The 10167-nt window shown below is 34.1% G+C and overlaps 1 protein-coding gene across 1 annotated transcript; it reads left to right on the forward strand.

Annotated features, from left to right (window-relative positions):
* Positions 1-397: 397 nt before the first annotated feature.
* Positions 398-1345, forward strand: LOC102483477 (olfactory receptor 8J3). Its single transcript, XM_006148748.1, has one exon. It carries the CDS (start codon positions 398-400, stop codon positions 1343-1345), a length of 948 nt encoding a protein of 315 aa, XP_006148810.1.
* Positions 1346-10167: the final 8822 nt, after the last annotated feature.

Below are 10167 nucleotides of genomic sequence, written 5' to 3' on the forward strand. Positions count from 1 at the left end.
CATTCGATTATTTATGAACATACATTTCCACAAGTATTTCTCAGATTCAATGCAAATGACATAAACTATAGATCATGGCAGCAAACAGGTTAAGGACACATTAAGGAATATTCATAATTTAAATTGTAAAGGAGTAAATTCTCAAAATGCTCCATAATATTGGACTATGTAATTTATCAAATTTGCCATACTGTTTCTCTATCTCCTAAATGATTGCAAAGATTAATTACTAAAGTAGGCCCTCAAATTTAGTAATTGATTTAGTTAATATTCATTAAAGTGAATATCACCCAGAAGATTCCCTTTGCCATTTTATGGGTGTCTTAAAATGATTTCTTAAAAAATTTTAAGTACTTCTTCTTTTCTTCCCCTAACAGATGAATTTTCAAATTTCTACATGGCTCCTAGAAATTTCACCCAGGTCACTGAGTTTATTCTCACTGGCATCTCAACCACTCCACAGTTGCAAGTTCCCCTCTTCTTGGTCTTCTTCATGATCTATGGGCTGGCCGTGACAGGAAACCTGGGCATTATCACCCTCACCAGTGTTGACTCTCGACTTCAAACCCCCATGTACTTTTTCCTGCGACATTTGGCTATCATCAATCTTGGAAACTCTACTGTCATTGCCCCTAAAATGCTGACTGCTTTCGTTGTAAATAAGAATATCACTTCATACTATGAATGTGCTGCCCAAATGGGAGGGTTCGTGTTTTTCATTGTGTCTGAGGTCATCCTGCTCTCTGTGATGGCCTACGATCGTTATGTGGCCATTTGTAACCCCCTGATGTATATGGTGGTGGTATCTCCACGGTTGTGCCATCTGCTGGTAGCCCTCACATACCTCTATGGCTTTTCAACAGCTGTGGTGGTTTCCCCTTGTGTGTTCTCCATGTCTTATTGCTCTTCCAATGTAATCAATGACTTTTATTGTGATATTGCCCCCGTGTTAGCATTGTCCTGCTCTGATATTTACATGCCAGAAACTGTGGTTTTTATATCGGCAACAACCAATTTGTTATTTTCTTTAATCATAGTTGTGGTATCTTATTTTAACATTGTTTTGTCCATTCTAAGAATACGTTCATCTGAAGGAAGGAAAAAAGCCTTTTTCACTTGTGCTTCCCATATGATGGCTGTCACAGTTTTCTATGGGACACTGCTATTTATCAATTTGAAACCTCGAAGAAAACACTCATTCGATTCTGATAACATCACTTCTGTGTTTTACACAATGGTGATCCCGATGCTGAATCCCATGATCTACAGCCTGAGGAATAAGGATGTGAAGGCCGCCTTAAAGAGATGCATGACAAACCCATGCTATTCGTTTAAGCCAATGTAATTTAGAACAGCTTCTGTAAATGAAGAGATGGTTAAGTTAGGCTGCTTTTATATCAGAGAAATCGAAGTTGGTGTGGCTGACTTGTAGGTTTACAGTAATCCTGGGAATTGAAGTAGTTCAAGGGGACAGCAGATGGCATGGTTCTTAAAATGCTGGACTTCCTCATGCCCTACTGGAGTTCAAGTCCCATGGTGGCTTGAAAGTCATACCAAACACATGTGGGTGTATACTGAACATCCCCAAAGGAGAATGGAGAAGAAGGGATTGTGGTGGGTCTATCACCTGAGGGAAGGGAGGAGTGATTTCTCACTTTCCCTTCCTTAGTCTCTGGGTGTCTCCTTCTTGAAAGTACACATGCCCTATGAAACAAAATAAGTAATAAATAAATCTTTATAAAACAAAAAAGCAGGTAGAATTTGTGTAGCCTTAAATTTAAATTAAATAAGTAAACTGAATTTTTTACATTTTGATGGTAATGAAAAAGATGTCATTCACCAACTTTTACCAGGAAGAAGGAAATAGGCAGTTCACAGAAAATATATCTAGAAGTCAGGGAGGTATAATAAATAATGCATATAAAATTGAATAGGACCAAATTTAATCTAATGTCCTTCTTGGGTTTTGTATTATTTCTTCTTGGATATGATTGGGTATGGTGCTTTGCTGTATGTTGGAAACTATAATTAAGATGACTTGTGTCTTTTTTAAAGGGGGTTCAAAATTTGGCTCCAGTGGCTTAAAAAACTGGTTGCTTGTGTGTGTACAAAATACTAACAAGGTACAGAAACGGAGAAGGGATATTGCTTATCGGCACTCCATGGAGATTGCTTACACTATCTTAGTCTCTGTGTGTTACACGTGCCTCTCTGGATCAGAATGTGCCCTTTGGGAATAAACATTTAAAAAAAAAAAGATAATAAAATTAAACCCCTTAATATTTAAATGACAATTGCATGCAATTGATGAATTTATATTATGAGGCTGACCAGAATATGATTCAAAATATTTTATTTTAAATAACACTAGTCATACATATTAAATAAAAGATCCAGAAGACTGTTACTGAATCCTGCTTCAAAAAAAAATATTTACTTACTTTTATTTATTTTTATTAGTTTTTTAAAATTTGCTAGAGAGAGTAAGTGAGGTAACAAGCTGCCAGGTCCAGGATGCCCACTGTGGTGAGTCATGTGGAAGTCCAGTGCCTTAAATACCACATCACCTGCTGGCCCCTGATTCCTGTTTCTGACTGGATTTTATTTATAAATTTAGTAAGCTCTGTTAAAGTTTACTTTTCTCATTTCCTAAATTTCATTCTATTTGTATGTGAAAAGTTTCATTCTATTTGTGTGTGTACTAAAAATAGTTTTTAAACAGTCTTTGACTGTTAATGCTCTGTGAATGACAGGGGATACTTCTCAATAAAACTCACGGAGCCGTCACTGCTTCCACTCTCTGCTGTCTGCCTGTGACTAGTTTGGGGACACACTCAACAATGTACTAGTGTTCAAACATGTCCCAGCCTGTGCTATCTGCTGCTCCCAGTCAGATCTGCGAAGTGTATATATAGATAGAAAGCTAGCAATGTGTGGGATACTCAGGTGTACATCCAATCCCTTGATGACATTTCTTTTCCAGAATCCATCCATTAAATTCATGGGCAGTCGTTCAATCTGCCACTGCTCAGTCATGACCATGAGAACTGTATTCATCACTGAGCATGTACTGTATATATTTTACTTTAAATCTGATACATCTCAATTTCTACCTTATCATTGACATTGCTAATTTCTTGTCAGGTATCCTCTCACCAAAAAATATGCTAAAGAAATTATGTGTATGTATGTGTATATGTATATATATATATATATGTGTATGTGTGTGTGTGTGTATATATATATATATATATTCTGGGTTATTACTCAGAAAAAAAACATAGATAGCACATAGATAAGTCTCTAATAATTAAAGTGACATACAATATAGCAATAAGATTATATCTTAATAACATGCTAAATACATATTTACATGCACACAAACATACACATATTTCTTACATGTTCACAAGGATACATTGATTATCTAGGACATATATCAAGTACAGTTGAATATGTGTCAAGAAATTGAAGAAAAATTGGAATGGAGTTAAATAGAGGAAAAATTAAATGTTGTGATATGCAGTTAAGAAGAAAAACAAATCCTAAGACATATTTGTCAATAAGAAAATGATGGTACTTGATAATTCAATGAGAATTAAAAGTAATATTATCCCTTATTTTAAAAATCTGCAGTGGTCCAGGCCCTTTCTCTATTATCCCTGATGGGCTGTAGAGAAGGGAAATTTTCAGGACACAACTCTGGGCAGTCCATCTAGTTGTATGTTTTTCCAGAAAGGAAAACTGTCTAGAGTCCACATTAAAACATGGCTGTCAGGAGGACCAGATCACACATGGCTAACTGTGGTTTGATTCCCCAGTTTGGTGACTTGAAAAACACACACTGGAAGTGTGTGCAAGTATGTCCATAGTCCTAAAAGGATAGATGAACTGAAAAAGGATTACTGCACAACTACTCCCTATTGAGGGGCGCTTCCTTCCTCTCCCATTCTTTATCTCTTTGTCTTTTTGTTGAGCACATGTGCCCATTGACAAAAAATAAAAAGAAAGAAAAGAGGAAAGAGGAAGGAGTGAAGGAAGGAAGGCAGGAAGAAGTACAAACTTTGTACAGTTGTTTCTTCATATCAATGGATTCTGTAACCACGTATTCAATCAACCATCGTTCAAAATATGTGAAAAAATGTTCATAGAAAATAACATAAACAATAAAAGTTAGAAATAAGTAAACAGTGTACAAACTCTTACATAGCATGTGATACAATATTGTATTAGGTACTGCAGGTAATCTGGATCTGGCTTTATGCATACAGGAGAATACACCTAGGTTATATGAAAATGCTGTGCTATTTTATATAAGGACTTGAGCAATCAGAAATATTGTTATGCACAGAGTTGGAGAATTCTAGTGGAATCTATTATGATACCCAAGGCTGACTACATTTAATATTAAATACAGTAAGTTATGATAAGCACTAATGTCACTTATGAATATTTCTAATACACATCAATAAATAGTTTTGGCATCAACTATGGTTTGAAATATTTGAAAAAATGTTCACATAAAGTAATATAAACAATAAAAGTGAGAAATAAGTAAACAGTTTACAAACTCGTACATATAGCACGTGATACAATATGGTCTCAGGTATTGTAGGAAATCTGGATCTGACTTTACGTACACAGGAGGATACACCCAGGTTCTATGAATTATAGTATGTAAAACAATAGCTTTTTTTTTTTTACTTATATTCATGAATTAAACATTGTATTTTATATCTTAGTTACATGTTACTTTCATACTATTCCTTGCATGTGATCAATTGCATCCTTTACTGATTACATAGAAGCTCACATGTCACCCCAGGGGAACACTTATTCAAGTATACATCACTTATCTACATATTTGTTTTAGGAAAAACTACCTTCTCATTTTGTTTTCATTGTATTTCCAAATCTAAAAGAACAGTGTAAACAAAGAGAATACTCTGTAGACAATATGTATATGGATCACTTTTATAAATTCATTTAGGTAGTTTATGTCATTTGGGGAATTTAATTCATTTCCATCCAAAGTCATTACTTATAAAGAAGGACATGCATCTGACACACTGCTATTTGTTTCTTATATGTTCCTCTTACTATTTTTGGCGCTTATCCTTTCCGATGTTACAAGTTGTTGTTAATTTACGGCTAAACCCTTAACTGTGCCTATCTAACTAAATGTCCACAAATCTCTTGAGAGAACTACTCAGGTATTGTGTGGTGAACAATTTTCACAGAGCACACTCGTTGGGGAGACATTTAAGTTACTAAAATTCAAAGCAGAGAATCCTTGTTCAACATCTGGACATATGGTAAATATCTCTAAGGTAATTGCTACTTAAAATCCCTCTGGGAGTTTGAAAAAAAGCTTCAAATAGAGTCAAATTTTTCTTCTTCAAAACATTTAATGTATTGTAAGAAAACAAATCAAAACGACATAAAGTACTCATTAACATAAAATTCACAATATCCTTGTATAATCACAAGTACTAGACGTATGATAAGTCAAGAATATGTGACCCTGTCAAGGAGATAGTTAAAACAGATGCTTAAATGACAGAGTGGAATCAGCAGGCACCAACTTTACAGTAACAATTATAAAATGAGTCACCAGACATTGCTTAATTGGATATGTATGTGTGAAAAAGAGACTACTCCAGACAGAGCAAATATGAAATGTAATATTGGCCAAAGTTTTTTTCAATTTTTTAAAAGCATAATTTTACAGATATAAAAGGCTAAAGTAACTCCATGTAGGGTAAACAGAAAAGAAATAATATCAAAGTGCATCAAATAAAATATTTGAAAACCAATGATAAAGGTAATTCTTAAAAAAAAAAACAAAAGTACTTGGCAGCAAATGGGTGGCTCGATACTCTACAATGCTGGAAAATTGAAAGATTGGGGTTTGGTTCTTGGCTGCTCTGTGCATACCAGGAGTGCATACATGTCCATGTGGTTCTGGTTAACTAGAAGGACTGAGGGGGAATTGTGGTTTGAGACTCTACTAAGAGAATATATCTCTGTCTCACTTACTCTCTCTTCCGTTATGTCTTTATCTCACCTTTATTCCCTTTTATATTTCTCTTAATAGGTTAAAAAATCTTAAAAAAAAAAAAAGCCAAGGAACAACATATATTGCAAAAGCATGGGGAAATAATTTTATTTTGATTTATAAGAAAGAGCTATACAAGTCAAAAGACAGCGTTCTATGTCAACTTAAATTATCTATCCAATAAAAATATCCACAGTAAGAGAAAATATTTAAAAATAAGTATTTTTTCTATGAAGATATTCCTCTGTTTCCTCATAAACTGTGTCTATGAGTGGGAGTATATATCTATTATTTGCATGATATTGAGTAACTAAAATACTACAAATGCTTATTTGTGATTTTCATATTTTAGTAATATTGCATAATTTATTATTAAGTTTGACTAAGGAACACACACTTTCCCTTAATGGAACATCCAGGTAATAATTAACAAATATCCAAGGCACTGTCCCTCAGGTAATTATATGTAATTTATTTGAATCAAATATAAACTTCAACACAATGAACCAGACAATAAGATGAAAATTTTAGTGCAGTGAGTCTCAAGGGAACGGGAGAAAAACTTAAATCCTTTCTGTAACAACCTCAGAAGATGGAACAGCAGGAAGACAAAGCGGATTCTCCATTAAGGTAAATAGAAACATTAGTCTTTGACTATTACGAAGCCTTATACCTTAAATGCAGTTATCACCAAGATATCGAAGACCCCAGTATACTATAAAAGCACGTCTTCCTCATTTGAAAGCTCATGCGATGCTCTTGGATAACCTTAGAATTGTGGTAAAGTTTTGTTTTGTTTTATTCTTAAAACCAGATTACATACAAATGCATTCTTTTACTAAAGAAATTTATTAAATATTTTATAAAATGTAGTTTACTTATTTTATTTTTGTAAAAACTTCAATATATGTAAACAACTATGTGTGTGTGTGTATACACATACATATTTGTATGACTTTTTAAAAAAAGCTGTTTCTTTCTTCACTATGTACTTTTCTTCCATCAAGTAGGAGTGATGTGGATGAAAGATCTGTTACAGAGTGCCCAGAAGTCTGTGTTGTCCCTTATTAATACTAGCTTAGTTTTCAAAACAACTGAATGTGTTAGTCATGTATTGTAACAAAGATCGTCATCTATTATTGCTTTTAGAAATAGTGTCTTCTATTTCATTTTTCAGTTTCTGTCTAGGGAAGGTCCCCTTAATGGAAATGCATCATGTTAGAGTTTATGAGAACTTATTCTAAAGTAAAAATGACTGTATTGAATAAATGTACTCTGGTACATAATCTGGCAGTGTTCTTCCTGTGTTGGATTAAATAACTAATTCCTCCTTATGCTTTGGGCTTTAATTCAAATGTAACACTCTCAGAAATGTCTTTCATAGAATTTGAAGAAGTTTTAAAAAATAATTAGAATAATAATAATAATTATTGGGAAAAACATAGAAAAAATATTGAATGATGAAGTGGGGAGATTAATGTCTCTGTATTGACTGACATGCATGGCATTCCCTTTTGAAAAAGCAAGGTAATACACTGTAAAATTATATGTAATCCAATGTAATATAAAGAAGATTATGATGATAATAAAAATTTAAAAAGAAGCTAGCATTTCAGATTAATCTAATGCATTTTTTTATTTAACTTATTTAGCATGCATTGCAATTTGTCTTTATGTTGTACAGAAGTTTCTGTAACATATCTTTATCTCTTCACTATCATAATATCACACCCACGAGGTAAGGGACAACTTATTTATCTGCAGTGTAAACTTTATCTGGTAAATAGCAGAAATTTAGTACATATGTGGTGAATAATGGATAAGAAATTGATTTTTAAATAAAAAGTTTTGTGTTTGGTATTAAAAGCAAACTGATGTCAGAGATTTAGCAATTTTTAGTAGTTATTTTGGTTTCATTTCCCTGATTATTTTTAAATGTCACGTCAACCTTTTCTTCTCACTACAAAATGATTTTTTAGTTTTTAAAAGGAGACAATATGTCAATAGCTCAGACCATAAAACTTAGACATTTAGAATAATATACTTTTCACTCTCTGGAATTAAGTACAATTTTTTAAATAAGGAAATGAAAGGACATTGGATCAACACTCCCAGGTTAACTAGGAATTTTGATGAAAGGGAACTATAATTGTTTTTGTTAGTGATCAGTGATCATTCTTAAAGTAAATAATTATAGGAAAATATTTAGCCAGATAATATTCTGATTTTCCAACAAATGTATATAATAAAATTACTATATGCATACAATAGAATAAATATGTTTATCATTATTACACTAACAAAAAATGTAAATGTGTAAAAAAAACAATAGAACAGTATTGGGAAGAAGAGGACATTTTCTTAGTTGATAGTAATATATTTTTTACCATAAAAAGTGATACCAAAAAGGATATATTTATTTTGTGACAATTCATTGAATTTTACATTGCTAATTTGCACATCTTTTGAAATGTGTATTAAATTATCTCAAATATTATTTAAAAAGTAGATTAGTTTTATAACTTTTTTAAAAATATACATTTTATACATAAAAATACTATTCAAAAATAATATAGGGGCTAGCAGGTGACATGGTAGTTAAGGCATTGAACTCCCACATGGGCAACTGTGGTTCAAGTCCTAGACCCAGTGGCTTTAAAATTACCTCAGGTACCTGTGTGTATGCCCAATATCCCAAGAGGAGAATGGAGGAGAAAGGTCTGCAGAATGGGCCTCCCCTCTCTCTGTGTCTCACTGTCTCTATTCTCTGGCAAAAAATTTCAAAAAGTAATAATACTATTATGGGCTAGACTGATGTGATGTGGTAGTTAAGGGAAGTGAATCCCACATGGTTGACCATGCAGTTCATGTGCCTAACATGGAGCTTGAAAACATGTGAAGTAGGTGTTTCCAAATCTCAAAAAGGATGCAGAAATGAAAAGTGGAGATGGTAGCAGGCCCATGCACCATGTGGGATAATTTCTCCCTCTTTCTCTCTGTTTCTATATGCATAGTGCACAAAACTTTTGCATATTAAAAAGTAAATATAAAAAATGAATAAAAGGAAGACCAGCAAATGGTATAATGGTTATGACACTGGACTCTCACATAGTTGACTATTGTTTCAGTTCTGAATTCAGTGGCTTAAAACTCACACTGGGCACATATGTTTTTATGCCCAAAATCTCAAGAGGAGAATGGAGGAGAAAGGTTTGTGGTATGTCCATAAGTCCTAGAAGGAGGGTGATTTCTCACTTTCTGTCTCTATAGTGAGCGCCACACCCTACAGGAAAAATCTCTCTCTAAAAAAATAAATAAAAGGGAACCAGCAGTTAGCGTAATGGCTATGTCGCTGGACTCCCACATAGTTGACCCGGTTCGTGTCCCAGACCCAGTGGCTTAAAACTCAGGCCGGGAGCGTGTGCCTACGTGCCCCCCAAGAGCCCGAGAGGAGAATCGAGAAGGGATTGTGGCATGACCATCCCCTCTGGGGGGTGATTTCTCACTTTCTGTCTCTATGTCTTTCTCTGTCTGTCTGGCGAGCGCACGCGCCCTATAGCGAAAACCTCTCCTAAATAAATAAATAAATTAATTAATTAATTAAATAAACCATTTCAACTTGTGGAATAAAAAGAAGAGTAATGAGAGGGAAGGTCTAGGAAGCAGTGTCAGTAAGGGATAACATCAAGAAACCATGAAATAGGGGACCAGCGGTTAGTGTAATGGCTATGTCACTGGACTCCCATGTAGTCGATCACAGTTTGAGTCCCAGACCCGGTGGCTTAAACTCATGTTAGGTGCGTGTGCGTGCCCAAAATCCCAAGAGGAGAATGGAGGAGAAGGGATTGAGGTGTGGCCATCCCCCCTGGGGGGTGATTTCTCGCTTTCTGTCTCTCTGTCTCTTTCTTTCTGGCGAGTGCACACACCCTATAGGGAAAAAAAAAAAAAAAAAACTCTCCAGGAAACCATGAAATGACAAAATTTTATAAGAATCATTTATTAAGAGCTGAAAATGACTTAAAAATAGATATAAGGACATATCTCCATGTCTTTTGTTGTAATTAACAAAATAAAACATGAGAAAAAAATTATTAGACTTGAAGGTAACT

Source organism: Tupaia chinensis, unplaced genomic scaffold (genome assembly GCF_000334495.1).
Source record: "Tupaia chinensis unplaced genomic scaffold, TupChi_1.0 Scaffold000242_1, whole genome shotgun sequence".
Lineage (NCBI taxonomy): Eukaryota > Metazoa > Chordata > Mammalia > Scandentia > Tupaiidae > Tupaia > Tupaia belangeri.

Excerpts from the sequence above, each read along its gene's own strand:
- LOC102483477 (XM_006148748.1), top strand. The coding sequence starts at position 398 with ATGGCTCCTAGAAATTTCACCCAGGTCACTGAGTTTATTCTCACTGGC.